At 48.7% G+C, this 14731-nt stretch overlaps 1 protein-coding gene across 1 annotated transcript in view; it reads left to right on the forward strand.

Annotated features, from left to right (window-relative positions):
• SKIC3 (SKI3 subunit of superkiller complex) overlaps nt 1–14731 on the forward strand; it is a 91362-nt gene that overhangs the window by 25931 nt on the left and 50700 nt on the right. The window contains exon 11 of the mRNA XM_060235678.1: nt 79–218. Within this exon, the coding sequence (XP_060091661.1) occupies nt 79–218 (140 nt within the window). The remainder of the gene's footprint in view (nt 1–78; nt 219–14731) is intronic.

Genomic DNA, 14731 nt, shown 5'->3' on the forward strand with positions numbered 1-14731 from the left:
TAATCTAGAAATGTTAAATTATTAAAATGAAAGTGCGTTTAAGTCCAATATATAGCTAGAATTCTTTCCTGTTGACAGCTCTTAAAACATTGGGACAACTTAATGAACCCAGTTGCCGTCAGCTACAAAAAACCCTTGTTCATCGTTTCAAGGCAGAGGCCTTGATTAAAATTCCAGGTGCTGACTTTGCAGAAGAAGCCATAAATTCCATTGATCAGGTATGTGACTAGCTGTTTTCTTTTTCTTTTCTTTTTTTGGAGCTTAATATATAAAACCTGTCTGTTTAAAATAGAAATATGTGGACAAATGCAATTTAATTTGAGGCCTGGGCCCTGCACAAACTCCCCTTTGGTTTTAAAAGGTTTTTCTCTGAGTAGGCTAGGGAGGGGGAGAATCAAGACTGTCAGTGGCTCTAATAAGCCAGGGGTGTCAGACATGCAGTTCAGGGGCCGAATCAGGCCCCTGGAGGTCTTCCATCAGGCCCCCGAGCAACTGGCTGTCATCTGCTTCCTTTTCTTTATATCTTGCTTCCTTCTGCATAACAGCAAGGCTTGCTCAATTGCACAGGAACTGCAGAGCAAAACCTCTGTTTTCTCCATTAGCTGAGGCTCCTCCCTTGGAGAGGAAGGGGGGAAGGCAGAGCTTTTTTCCCCAGGCTCTCTCAATTGCACAGCAGAGCTACTGAGGCAAGCCTCTCTCCCCTCTGTTGGCTGAGGCTCCTCCCCCTCACAAAGGAAGGAAAGAGCCAGAGCTTCCTTTGCCGAGTTCCCTGGATCCCATTGGAGAAATACAAAGAAAGCATCTTTAAGACCAATGAGTGCTAACATTTTAAGCATGTTTTAATTTTTAAAAAAAATATATTTGTATTTACGTTCTTTATAAAAATTTATCTCTCTGCTAACTAATCTTAAATAGGTACACACATGGCCCGGCCCAACATGGCTCGGCCCAACCTGACATGGCCCGGTCCAACAAGATCTCATTTATGTCAGATCCGGCCCTCATAAGAAATGAGTTCGACACCCCTGTACTAAGCCATCAAAGCTTTTCAAATGCTAGTGGCTATCCTGTCTGAAGACAATGAAATACCCAGCTCATACCTTGACTGGAATCTTACACCCAGAAAGGGACAGATACCTGAAATTTAGGAGACTAGATAGGATATTCCTGGCTATCCCAGGAAGGAGAAATTTAACCTACAGAGGGAGTAGACAGGCAGAAGATATTAAGAGGGATCTATTTAGCAGTCCCGTGGCACAGAGTGGTAAAGCAGCAGTATTGCAGTACTGTGGTCTGAACTCTCTGCTCACGACCTGAGTTCGATCCGGCGGAAGCTGAATTCAGGTAGCCAGCCCAAGGTTGACTCAGCCTTCCACCATTCCGAGGTCAGTAAAATGAGTACCTAGCTTGCTGGGGAGAAAGTGTAAAAGACTGGGGAAGGCAATGGCAAACCACCCTGTAAAAAGTCTGCCGCAAAAACGTTTGAAAGCAACGTCACCCCAGAGTCGGAAATAACTGGTGCTTGCACAGGGGACTTTTCCTTTCCTATTTTGGCTGATTCCATCTGGAGGAAGGCGCTCTCACATCTGGGCTCCATGGTGATGGCTGTCATCATCATGTAGAGCAGGCAAATGGCTGGCTACCTGGACAAAGACTTAATGGGAAGTACTTTCATCACTGCAGGTTCCAATCTTAAAGAGCCTGCCTTAGATAAGACCAGCTAGAGCATATGCAGAGTTGAGGTACAGGGGATTGCATTTTTGCACCTTTTTAAAAAATACCCTTTGCTCAATCCACTGTGCAAAGTATGTGTGTGGACTTTTTCTTAATTATTTACTGTTTTAAATGCTGATGTTAGTTCTACATACCACTTAGATCTCCAGTGTTCAAACACACTGCTCAAAATGGGGTCCAGGAAAGGGAGGCACGTTGCTAGATTGCTAATTCCCTGAGAGTTCACAAGTGTGGTAAGATGTCCCCCATAGTAACCAGTCATTGAATGTGGCTATTAGGCTGAGTCTTGACCTGCAGCTTGGAAGCTGGAAATGTTGGGTAATTGAAGAAGAAGAAGATGATGATATTGGATTTATATCTCGCCCTCCACTCCGAAGAGTCTCAGAGCAGCTCACAATCTTCTTTGCCTTCTTCCCCCACTACAGACAACCTGTGAGGTGGGTGGGGCTGGAGAGGGCTCTCACAGCAGCTGCCCTTTCAAGGACAGCCTCTGACAATTGACCAACTGATGGCATTGTATTGAAGGAGAGGCACAGGAGAATTCCTCCAAGGGTTAGGCAAGGTTGGAGAGCAGCATGTTATCTTCCTTCCTACTTAAGTTTTCAAATTTCAGCTCTTTATACCACTGCCTCTTGTGTCATTTAAAAATCTCTTTGCCACATGCTGTAGAAAGTCCCTTATATTACTTATTTTGGGGGTTATCCTAACCTTCAGTGCACTGAGGATGGAATCAAGGTCTCTCCCATTTTAATCTTACAATAATTCTGTGAAATAGATGAGACTGAAAGGAAGTGACACTGATGGAGGAGTTGGAATTTTAATTCCGGTCTCCCTGGCAATAGTCTATTACAGGGGTGGCCATGCTGGCTGGGGCTGATGGGAGTTGTAGACAAAAAACATCTGGAGAGCTACCATTGGCCACCCTTGGTCTATTACTGTTGCCATTACACCATGCTACAGTAGCATAGAAAAGACTATCTAAACATCCATTGCCCTATGCCATCACCTTTAAAGTGTTTCCTATTCTAGGAGATGCCTTTTAGGAATTCTGGCCCATGTTCATTCTCTCTCTATCTTTCTCAAATTGAACTTCTCCAAGGAGTTCAGTTGTCCTTTACCTTATCTTCTCAACAGTCCCATAAGATAGATTAGTCTCAGAGACAGTGACTGCTCCAAGATCCATTCAGTGAACTTTGTGGCTGAATTGAAGACTGAATCCGGTCTATGGTAGAAGTCCAGCGCTCAAGTAATTACATCATGCTGGTTCTGGCCATTGTCAGAACTGGCAGAACTTCAAGTAAAGCCCAAAACTTAGTTGCAAAGTATAGGCGTTTATTGAGAACTTCAGAGCTGAAGGTACAGAATAACACTGATAATGCAAGCTAGCATTGGATACACTTTATGTGATTCTGTTGACAACAATAAAACAATCTTTCACATGGGTGGAGACAACAGTCTGTTTCTCAGGGTTTGTTATCAGGCAGGGAGGATGGAATCCTGCTGAGAAAGTGCGGGCCGGCCTGGCTTCAAAGGCCATCTGCAGATGTTGAACCTGGGCTATCTGTCACCCTTCAGTGATCACAGTTTGTTTGAAATGCATAGGCATACGCAACATGTAGGCTGGTTAGTTACTTGGACAAAGCTGCCTGGGTTAGTGTTTGCTTTCAATATGGAGTCGCTTAAGCTAATAGCCTACAGGAAAGTTACAAGTTCTGACATACTGCCCCCCTTAAGCTTTCGCCCTGGGCTTGTGTGGGTACAGCAGGTGGAATTTCTTGAGCAGTTGCGGGGCAGATACATTGCTAGCTTTGACCCATTCGTCGCAGCTCAGGGGGAAGTACTTCCAGCGAATCAGATAGTACAGAACCCCCCGTTGAACCCTGGAGTCCAGGATCTCCTGGACCTCATGGTGACTCTGGCCCTTCACTCGTGTAGGAGGTGGCTCGGGAGGGCGAGGGTGCCAGGATGTAGCCCCAGGATCTTTGCGAAGAAGGCTGCAATGAAAAACAGGGTGGATCTTACTTAACAGTTTTGGCAGTTCCAGCTCCACTGTCACGCTGTTGATTACCCTTTTTATGGTGAAGGGACCCAAATACTTGTAGGCCAATTTGCGGCAAGCCTGCGGTAGGGGGAGGTTCTTGGTTGATAGAAAGACCCTCTCACCGACCTTAAATTCCCACTGGGGAAAGTGCTTTTTGTCAAACTGTCGTTTGTATTCCTCTTTGGCCTTCTCCAGATTTTCTTGTATCACTTCCCATCCCCGTCGAACTCCCTCCCACCATTGTTGGCAGGAGGTTGGCTTGGGCTCCCTTGCCGGTAGAGGGAGGTGGGGAAATGGCTTGCCTTCATAGCCGTTTACTGTCTGGAAGGGGGAGGTTTTTGTGGAACTGTGCAGGCTGTTGTTATAGCCATACTCGGCAAATGCTAATAGTTCCACCCAGTTTGATTGCTGGAAGTTGATGTAGCATCTAAGGTATTGTTCGAGAAGCCCGTTCACCCTCTCCATCTGTCCGTCCGTCTGCGGGTGGTAGGCGGAGCTGAGTCCCTGCTCTATCCCTGCAATTTTGCAAAACTCCCGCCAGAAGTTGGCAACGAACTGTGGCCCGCGGTCGCGAATGACCTTATCTGGGAATGAGTGGAGGCGTACCACGTGATTGAAGAAGAGGTGTGCCAGTTTCTTGGCGGTGGGGAGTTGTTTGCATGGGAAGAAGTGGGCCTGTTTGGAAAAAGTGTCGACCACCACCAGTATCACCGTTTTCCCCTGCGAGGGGGGTAGCTCGACTATAAAGTCCATCGAGACCACCGCCCATGGCCGGATTGCCATTAGCAAGGGGATTAGGTGACCCGGTGGTTTCCCCCCCCTCCGTTTGGCCATGATTTATTTATTTATTTAGTGGACTTATATCCCGCCCTTCTCACCAAAGTGCCTCAGGGCGGCTCACAGCATAATAATTCATACAATTCGATTTAAAACATTTACAAATACAATTAAAACCATAATTAATAAAACAAGATAGGATAAAACCAGCTGTCTATAGAAGCATTTTGTTCCATCCAGAGATGTTCTCATTATCAGTTAGGTGTTATAGGCCTGCCGGAAGAGGGCTGTCTTACAGGCCCTGCGGAACTGCCCTAGGTCCCGCAGGGCCCGCACCTCCTCCGGCAGCTGGTTCCACCAATAAGGTGCCGCTATTGAGAAGGCCCGATCCCTGGTGGATTTTAGGCGGGCCTCCTTTGGCCCAGGGACTACCAGCAGGTTTTGTGAACCCGAGCGTAGTACTCTCTGGGGAACGTGTGGGGAGAGACGGTCCCTAAGGTAGACAGGTCCTAGGCCATATAGGGCTTTAAAGGTAATGACCAACACCTTGTACTGGACTCGGAATATTACTGGCAGCCAGTGCAGATCCCGGAGCCCCGGCCGAATGTGCTCCCATCTTGGGAGCCCTAGTAGCAGCCGGGCAGCAGCGTTCTGCACTAACTGCAGTTTCCGGGTCCGGCACAAGGGTAGCCCCATGTAGAGGGCATTACAGTAGTCCAACCTCGAGGTGACCGTAGCATGAATCACTGTTGCTAGGTCGTCGCGTTCCAGGAAGGGGGCCAACTGCCTCGCCCGCCTAAGGTGAAAAAAAGCGGACTTGGCAGTGGCTGCTATCTGAGCCTCCATCGTCAGAGAAGGCTCCAATAGCACCCCCAGGCTCTTGACCCTGCCCGACGCTGTCAGTGGCGCGCCGTCAAAAACTGGCAGGGGGATTTCCCTTCCCGGGCCGCAGCGACCCAAGCAAAGGACCTCTGTCTTCGCCGGATTCAGCTTCAGCCCGCTCAGCCTAAGCCACCTAGCCACTGCCTGTAACGCCCGGTCCAGATTTTCTGGGGCGCAGGCGGGCCGGCCGTCCATAAGCAGATAGAGCTGGGTGTCATCAGCATATTGATGACAACCCAGCCCATACCTTCGGGCAATCTGGGCAAGGGGGCGCATATAGATGTTAAATAACATCGGGGAAAGTACCGCCCCTTGAGGCACCCCGCAATCAAGCGTGTGTCTCTGGGACAGTTCCTCCCCAATCGCCACCCTTTGTCCCCGACCGTCAAGGAAAGAGGAAAGCCATTGCAAGGCCAGCCCCTGAATCCCTGCGTCGGCAAGGCGGCACGCCAGAAGCCGATGGTCGACCGTATCGAACGCTGCCGATAGGTCCAACAACATCAGCACCGCCGAGCCGCCTTGATCCAGATGCCACTGAAGGTCATCCACCAGGGCGACCTTCATGATGCATGTTGGGCAGGAGCTTACAAACTCCGACACATCCCTTTTCATTTGGGGCCACCAGAACTGTCTGGTGATTAAGTTCAGGGTCTTCACATAGCCAAAGTGCCCCGCTAGCCGGCCTGAGTGGCAGTTTTCCAGCACTTCTTTGCGTAGGGTTTTGGGCACATAGATCTTCCAGTTGCGATACCAGAGCCCCCCTTCCCCCTTTTCTACTCCTTCGGGCCGATTCTCTCCTTCCGCTTCCGTCTCGGCCACGAAGCGTTCCTTCCCTTTCAGCTCCGGGGCCCCGGTAGTTTTCCCAGACCTGGTGGTGACCCCCCCCCGCTACTTGGGCGGGTGGAATCAGGGAGTCTATCACTTCCTCCCTTTGGCTACCGTGTTGGGGCATGCGTGAGAGTGCATCTGCGAGAAAGTTATTGGTGCCGGGGATGTGCTTTAGCACGAAATCAAATTTTGCAAAGAACCCGGCCCACCTGATCTGCTTGGCCGTTAGTTTGGGGCGGCCAGTTAGCGCCTCCAAGTTTTTGTGATCCGTCCAGATTTCGAACGGGACTCGGGCTCCCTCTAACCACGACCGCCAGGTCTTAAGGGCGAACGTTACCGCAAAAGCCTCTTTGTCCCAAACCGACCAATTCCTCTGCTCGTTTGAGAATTTGTGGGAGATGTAGGCGCATGGCCGGAGCTCCCCCCCGTCTCTTTGCATTAATATTGCCCCCACCGCGACGTCGGAAGCGTCGCATTGCACCACAAATGGTTTTAACTCATTGGGGTGGGCCAGCACTGGTTCGCTTGTGAACAACCTTTTCAGTTTGTCGAAGGCGCGCTGGCACTCAGGTGACCAGGCGAGGCGCGCCCCGGGCTTTTTTGCCTCCTCCCCTTTCCCCTTGGTTTTGAGGAGTTCAGTGAGGGGTAACATGACTTGTGCGAACCCCTTGATGAACCCGCGGTAAAAATTTGCGAACCCGAGGAATGATTGTAGCTGCCGTCGGGTTCGGGGTGGTTCCCAATCTAGCACCGCTTGTATTTTCGTGGGGTCCATCGCTAGTCCCTCCCCCGACACTCTGAACCCCAGGTAGTCTAGTTCCGTCTTATGGAATTCACACTTTGACAGTTTGGCATACAACTTGTTCTGATACAGGGTAGATAACACTTTTCTAACCAAGGGCACATGTGACTCTAGGTCCTTCGAGTAAATAATGATGTCATCCAGGTACACCACCACCCCTTTGTACAAGTATTCCCGGAGGACCTCATTAATAAAGTTCATGAACACTCCCAGTGCCCCTTGTAGCCCGAACGGCATAACCAAGTACTCGAATTGTCCCATCGGCGTGTTAAACACCGTCTTCCACTCATCCCCCTCTTTTATTCGGACACGGAAGTACGCGTCGCGCAGGTCGAGCTTTGTAAACACCTTGCCCTCTGCCACCGTGCCTAACAAGTCTTTTATCAGCGGGATCGGGTAGGCGTTGGACATTGAAATCCCGTTTATCCCGCGAAAATCTGTGCAAAGTCTCAAACTTCCATCCTTCTTCTTTCGAAACAACACGGGGGCTGCGGCGGGCCGGATGAAACCCTGCTTTAAATTTCTGTCTATGAACTTTTTTAGTTCTGCCTTCTCCGCCCAACCCATCGAGTACAGCTTGGCTTTTGGCAGTTCTTGCCCCGGTATTAGTTCGATGGCGCAATCGGTTGGGCGGTGGGGGGGGGAGCTCGTCCGCTTCCCGTTCACTAAAAGCCCCTCTTAGGTCCCGGTACTCTCTGGGGATCGATCTCACTTCTTCTATGGTCAAGCACAGCCGCTCATTTTGTGGTGGGGCTTTGGGCCCCCACTCCCCCCGCCAGTGGTGGTGCTCACACCGCCAGTCTGGGAAGCGTACAATCTGGGCCTCCCATTGTATGTCTGGTTGGTGTCTTGCTATCCAGCCCGCCCCCACTACCAGGTCGAATGAGGATGAGGGGGCGACTACAAACACCTCTATTCCCCAATGGTCTTCGGTCCCCATGGGCACCGCTTGGGTCTCCTCGGTGCAGGGCTCGCCCTTCATCACTGACCCATCCATCTGCTCAAATTGGATGGGGCGGGGCAGGGGGGCTTTGGTTAAACCCAGGGCCTCCACCAGGCAGGGGGACATGATGTCTCTAGTGCACCCTGAGTCAATTAGAGTGCGGGTGTGCATGAAGCGTTTTAGGTGGGGGTTTAGTAGGGTTACTGCCATAAACAAAAGTTCCCCGGTAATTCTCACCGTCATCGGTGCCGGCGTCTCTCGGACCTGCTTTGCGGCACCTATTAAAGCAGGTCGCTGTCGTTTCCCGTCGACTCGGGTTCCCACGACTCCTCGCTCGACTCGCCGATAGTTATAGTTTCCTCGTCAATCGCCATGGATGTGGCGACGGCGCCCCGACTGGGCTCCTTGGCGCGGCCCCCTCCCTTCTTCGGTGTGCCTGCGGACTGCTTGGGTGTCGGGGTGGTCGCCGGTGCTCTCGCGGGGCAGTTGGCGGCGAGGTGCCCCGGGTCCCCGCACCTGAAGCATCTTCGGCCGCCCCCGGTGGGTGTGGAGGCCGCCAGTGGCTTCTTTGCCTCAGCTTTCGGCGCGGTCGGGGTTGCCTTTCCTCCTCTCTTCCCCAACTGCTGTTGCCGGCGCATTCCGACATGTTGCAGGTTCATTTCCACCTCGCCCGCCAACTGAATCCACCCTACCAGGGTGTCGGGTCTCCCTTGATGGTAGCACCGGTCGAGTATATTCGCGTTCAGCCCGTTCTTGAACGCCGAGCACTTCATTAGCTCGCTCCAGCCTCTCACCGCGGTGCAGTGGGCCATGAACTCGGTGGCGTATTCGCGGGTCATGCGGTTCCCTTGTTCGATTCTCTGGAGGGCCTCGGTGGCTTTCTCTTCTCGCAGGGGGTCCCCGTACTGCCGTAGCATCGCCTGGAGGAATTCTGCCACCGTGGCCAGCTCGGGCTTCCGCCCGGTGTACAACCCCATGTACCATTTCCTTGCGGCCCCTTTCAGCCAGGATGCGATGTGATCTACCCGGCTGGCTTCTGTTGGGTAGCCGCCTCCCCAGTGCATGAAGAAGTTGTTGCACTGGATGGTGAAGTACTCTACTTCGTCCCCGTCGCCATCGAACGTGATCTGGAGCTCATGCGGCCTTCCGCCGTCCCCCCCCCCCCGGGGCGACCGGGGGGTGGTACCGGTTGCGGTTGTGGCGGGACCGGTACTGCGGGCACGGCTGGGGCCGCAGGTGCGACCGGGGCCGCAGGCGCGGCCGGGGCCGCCGGCGCTGCTGGGGGTGCCGGGGCGGCCGGTGCGGCGGGGGCCTGCGGCCCGGGGGCAGGCGGTCCGACGGGGCCTCCCCCTCCTCCACCGGGGGGTCCCCCGGCTGCCTCCCATCAACTGGCGCTGCAGGGACCCCCGGGGCGGGCGGCCCAGGGGGTGCAGGGCCCCCACCCGGGGGCCCGGCTGGCCTTGCTGGTATAGCCGCCTGCAGGGCGCGGATCTGGTCGCGGAGCGCGCCCAGTTGCAGCTGCATCTCTGTGGTCATCATGACGCGGGTCTCGTGGACCTGGTCGTGGATCTCTCTCACCCACTGGGACAGCTCGTTGCGGAGTGCTTGCGTGGAGTCCCCTGTCCCAGGGTCTCAGTACTCGTCCTCGTCGCCGTCCCAGTCGTCTCCCCCTGTTCCCCCGGCAAGTGCCTTGTACCTCTCTTCCGCCTCGTCCATTAATTTGGTGGACTTCCGTGGGCTCCAGTTCCGTGAGGGGAAGACGTCTGTGGAGAAAGGAGCCGGGTCTCTGATCTTGTGCCTCACCGCCGTCACCCCGGGCTCCAAGGGTCTGTCCTCTATTGGAGTAGTGGGCTCTCCGTCGTCTGGAGCCTTTGCAGCCATTCAGCCAGGTTGCCAGTTCGGATAAGTCCCAAAACAAAGGGATCAGTGTTATAATGTCAGAACTGGCAGAACTTCAAGTAAAGCCCAAAACTTAGTTGCAAAGTATAGGCGTTTATTGAGAACTTCAGAGCTGAAGGTACAGAATAACACTGATAATGCAAGCTAGCATTGGATACACTTTATGTGATTCTGTTGACAACAATAAAACAATCTTTCACATGGGTGGAGACAACAGTCTGTTTCTCAGGGTTTGTTATCAGGCAGGGAGGATGGAATCCTGCTGAGAAAGTGCGGGCCGGCCTGGCTTCAAAGGCCATCTGCAGATGTTGACCCTGGGCTGTCTGTCACCCTTCAGTGATCACAGTTTGTTTGAAATGCATAGGCATACACAACATGTAGGCTGGTTAGTTACTTGGACAAAGCTGCCTGGGTTAGTGTTTGCTTTCAATATGGAGTCGCTTAAGCTAATAGCCTACAGGAAAGTTACAAGTTCTGACAGCCATCCCCTTTACAGCTAATGCCATACAGATTCTTTCTTGTTTTCTATTCCTATCCCCTTTTGATGATCCTTTTCTTTTTAAAATAGTTGACTTTTATTTTTTTCAGACCTCTGTCTTGAAGATACAGTTGCCAACCTTGAACTAGTCTATGCAGCTATTTCTTTAACAGTGGTTTGATTTGCTGCAGTGAGTTATATATTTAGCCCCCTGCCATGTAAAACTTCACATGCTGATTTTTTCATATCAAGCCACTGTTAATGCCACAGGAGCAGGCAAGGCCTTATTATTTGCTGATCAGTCAGCAACCAATGAGTCCAGTCTCCTTGGGTTTCTGTTTCCCAGTACACTGCCCACTATGATGTCACCTTCCTTTCACTAGCTTTGCTTTTGACTACTTGTCCCTTAACTTTTTCACTAAACATTTTAATCTGCAGCTTTCCTGGGTTTTTTTAATACCTCTTTCTGTTCCAAAGTTTGTATGAAGAATATTTTTCTTTAGCTGACAAATCAGGAGTAAAGTGCCTATGATTGACAATTTGTCTCAACAGTTGTAATGCTTATGAACATTCCACTCTCAGCCAGTAGGGCACAGAGTTTCATTTATTTATTACAAAAATTCATATCCTGCCATATTTTCTTAGACTCAAGAAGTTGCAAGGACACAAAATCATAAGTCAGTGTTGCATCAACTTTCATAAAATCCCTGTCGGTGCGGTAGTTAGCAGAGTGAGCCTCGTGACGTGCCCGACACTGAGCTCCAGGAAAGAAATCAGCCAGACACCTGCAGCTAGTGCCAAAGTAGTGTATTTACAGAGTATACAGTAAGTGCTCACTAGTGCAGTCCAATATATTATTCACACAGACAAGATGCTCCGCCAGACAGCTAACTCTCGAAGAGAGACCTGTGTATTGCACACACAGTCTACTTATAGTTCAGCCAGCCAATCCAGGCTGTGCAGTGTCATGCTGACACAGCAGGTTGCTTCACCTGTTCTCAGCCGGCTCAAACCAGCCTGCTGATAAGGTCACTGTGACCTAGCATGCCTGCTAGATCACCATCTGTCAAAGTATAGCTGTCATCCTGGGTTAAGATAGATTCATACCTCGACAATCCCATAGTCTCATATGGATACTTTCCCCCACCCTCATTTCAGAAACTTAAAACTTTTACAGTCTGCTCTTTCTCCCAAAGGGACTGAAAGTGGATTGTTCTTAGAAAAGATGGTTGGAGATAAATCTGCATATATTGGATGTGGCATGGTCATTGGTTACTCTTGAGCTGCATAAATTTGCAGCCTTGCAATAAACATCTTACTATAAGTATATTTCATGACATTGTAATCCTCTTGTTACCTACTGATTTCTGGTGGTTCCTTCATCTGTCTTAGGATGGCTAGGAGAGATATTTTTATAAATACTTGATTTTCCCCATTCCCTGTGGGTGTAAAAAATTTATGCATCTGTGATAGATTGTTGAAGCAGTTCAAATGGAGTCTAGCTTTTAATATATTTTAGTGATCTGCTTAGAATTAATAAGCTAAGAAGCAGTAGAGAGAGTAAAGTAAAAAAAAAAAGGTAAAAGATTGAACTTGCAGTTGAGTAATTGTTGTTTTTAACATTTGAGGGCTATTCTTATGACTCCCGTGTCTGATCTCTTGTTCTTACTGCATTTGTAATCTCAGTAGTTCCCCCCCCCCCCCACAGTGAATTACCCATTCTGTTTAAGGAATAATTTTGCATGCTAAAAATGAGCAAAGTATCATTAGTACATTGCAGCATATGGTTTCATTCTGTGCCACTTTTGATTGCTCAGTTTATCTGAAGATAATTTAGTTTCATTGGTCATACTCATTTTATATTACTTTGAAGCCTGGTATATTTTTATACCTTTTCCAGAATCAGTCTGGAAAAAGTCAGTTGAATGAAAAGAGAGTAACATTTTCTTCACCAAGAAATGCTGGTTTGAAATCCAGAAGAGATTTCAAAGAGCTTTTGAAGGTTCAAAAATCTGTTCCAGATATATGTCTGGAATTATGTTGAAAGTGCTTCTAGACTGAACTTGGTTCAGCTATTATGCCATACCAGGGTGTCTGCAGCCTATAGCTCCAAAGTCAAATGTGGCTTAGTAATTCTGGTTTAGGAAATTCCTGGAGTTTTGGCGGCAGTGCTTGTGGATGGTGGAGCTTGGGGAAAGAGGTCAGCAGGGATGTGATAGCAGTCTTCCCTCACCTGGAGCTGCCATCTCCTCCAGGAAAGCTGATCTCCATAGTCTAGAGATCAGTTGAAATTGCACAACTCCAGGTTCCACCTGGAAGTTGGCAACCCTACTCAGTACAGAACCTACTATGATCAGGAGAAAATGAAATGGTTAAGCTAAGGTATATTCTAGAAACAGTAGATGGTACATTCCTAAAATTTAAACTCCAAAACTATAATTATCAATATTAATAATTTATTCATTGTTTTGAATCAAATTATACTCATGGTGGCTTACAAACTAAAGAAAACGCAAAACCTCCATACTTAACTTTTGTTAATGATGTCCTTGCAAATGGTACAGCCAAGATAACTAGGTATATTTTGGGGTGTGGGAGGGGGAAATTAGGAGCCACAAGCATTCATAAATAAAAATGGATTTTAAACATTAATCTTAAGAGATGCTATGTAGATCTCTTTATTGCTGTGAATAAACTTGTAAAGAGAAGAAACAGAGAAGGTAAAATCTTTTTTTTCTCCCCTAAGTGGCTTCAAAGGTCTTTTATAAGCCTAAAATTCTCTTGTATAAGTAAATCTGGGTTTCAAAATTCAGAGCAAAATTACAAAGATGATTATGGTGATTAATTTCTTTCCCAGTATGCCAGTGTTTTCATTCATAAACTGAAGCAAGAAACTGCAGAACTTGTAATGTGGTAAAAAGGAGAGTATTATGTAAACCGCTTTGGGTCTACCTGCACTTTATGAAAAGCTATTTCTCTGTAGCCCTTGTGGACTTGGAGGACCTGTTCTGCAAAAGCAGAGAGTTTTGACTAAAATTCCTCTCTGAGTTTGGTTGGAGATTAATTAAAAGTTGTGTCAGTGAAAAGGCCTTTGAAATAAGAACAGCTCCTGCTAGTCAGAGCACAGTTGAAAGTAGGATTATACTTTGGTTCTGTTCCTTTTTAGACTTTGTATAAAAACTGATGTTCCTGAAAGTGAAATCCTTACTACCACCACCATATTCTTGTCACGTGCCAATGATAATGGTTTTTTCCTCTGGCACCCAAGTTGGCCTGAGATATTGGTTGTGTGTTGGAGAGCTGGTATAATGGATCATTTGACTATAAATGGCACAAAACTTGATACTTTTGATAAGAGAACATGTTTGGAGAATTGGTGGTCAAATAACAGAATAATTTTATTGTTTTCTGGGGATTCTTTTTTTTTAAAACAAATAGTTGCCATGAACATCTTCTGTGTTATATTGTTACTGTTGAAGATATATTTCCCCACATTTCTCTAAGAAAAGCAGCCTTTCACAGGAGGATCATAGGTCAGTTTTAAAAGAGTATACTTTTGTATTAAGTTCAGGATTCCTTTTAAATCAGGCTAGTTTTAAAAATAATTATCACAAACATAAACAAATTTTTAATGTAAAGCAACCTAATATACAGTAGGTGGGTATCCTTCAGTGACAGATGTAGTGATCATCTGCTTTGTCCACTAATATGACCAGTGGAATGGCAACTTTGATAATTAACTGATTTTAGGTATGTGCATTCCAATATTGCCTTAAGCTTGGACTAATTAAAAGAATGGCTAATAACTACTGAGGTGTTTGATGATATCAGCTCTCTTGGGGTGATAACAGATGGGCATTTAGGGGTGGATCAGAGGCATCCTAAATTGGGCCGGCCCAAAAAGAGCTGTCCCAAAGCCTCCACGCACTCCCTGGTGAGGCAGCCCCATCCTGTCTGCCAGGCAACTTGGCCCAATCAGATGGGGGGGGGTACCTCAGAAGCTGGACTGCGTTTTTCTCTCCCAACGGGTCGAGTGCTCAAGCGCTCTGGCTAGTTTCCCCCCCCCCCAAAAAAAGCCGAAAGCTGCTTGGGGTGGCTTGGCGGTTTCATATTGCCGAGGTGCCTCGCTTGTGCACTTCCCGTCCAGAAGCTGAGGAGGTGACTGGCATGCAGCTCAAATATTTGCTACCACTTCGACAGTGGTAGCTTTTTGAACTGCTCTGAGGACACTGGGGGACAGGATGAGTATGGGATGGGGACAGGCAGCAGATGTTACCATTTGTAAGGATTTTTTGGGTCGGTTTCTGAGGTGTCTCTGAGTCAGCCCAAAGTGCCGGTCTATAATCA

This window comes from Heteronotia binoei, chromosome 4 (assembly GCF_032191835.1).
Source record: "Heteronotia binoei isolate CCM8104 ecotype False Entrance Well chromosome 4, APGP_CSIRO_Hbin_v1, whole genome shotgun sequence".
NCBI lineage: Eukaryota > Metazoa > Chordata > Lepidosauria > Squamata > Gekkonidae > Heteronotia > Heteronotia binoei.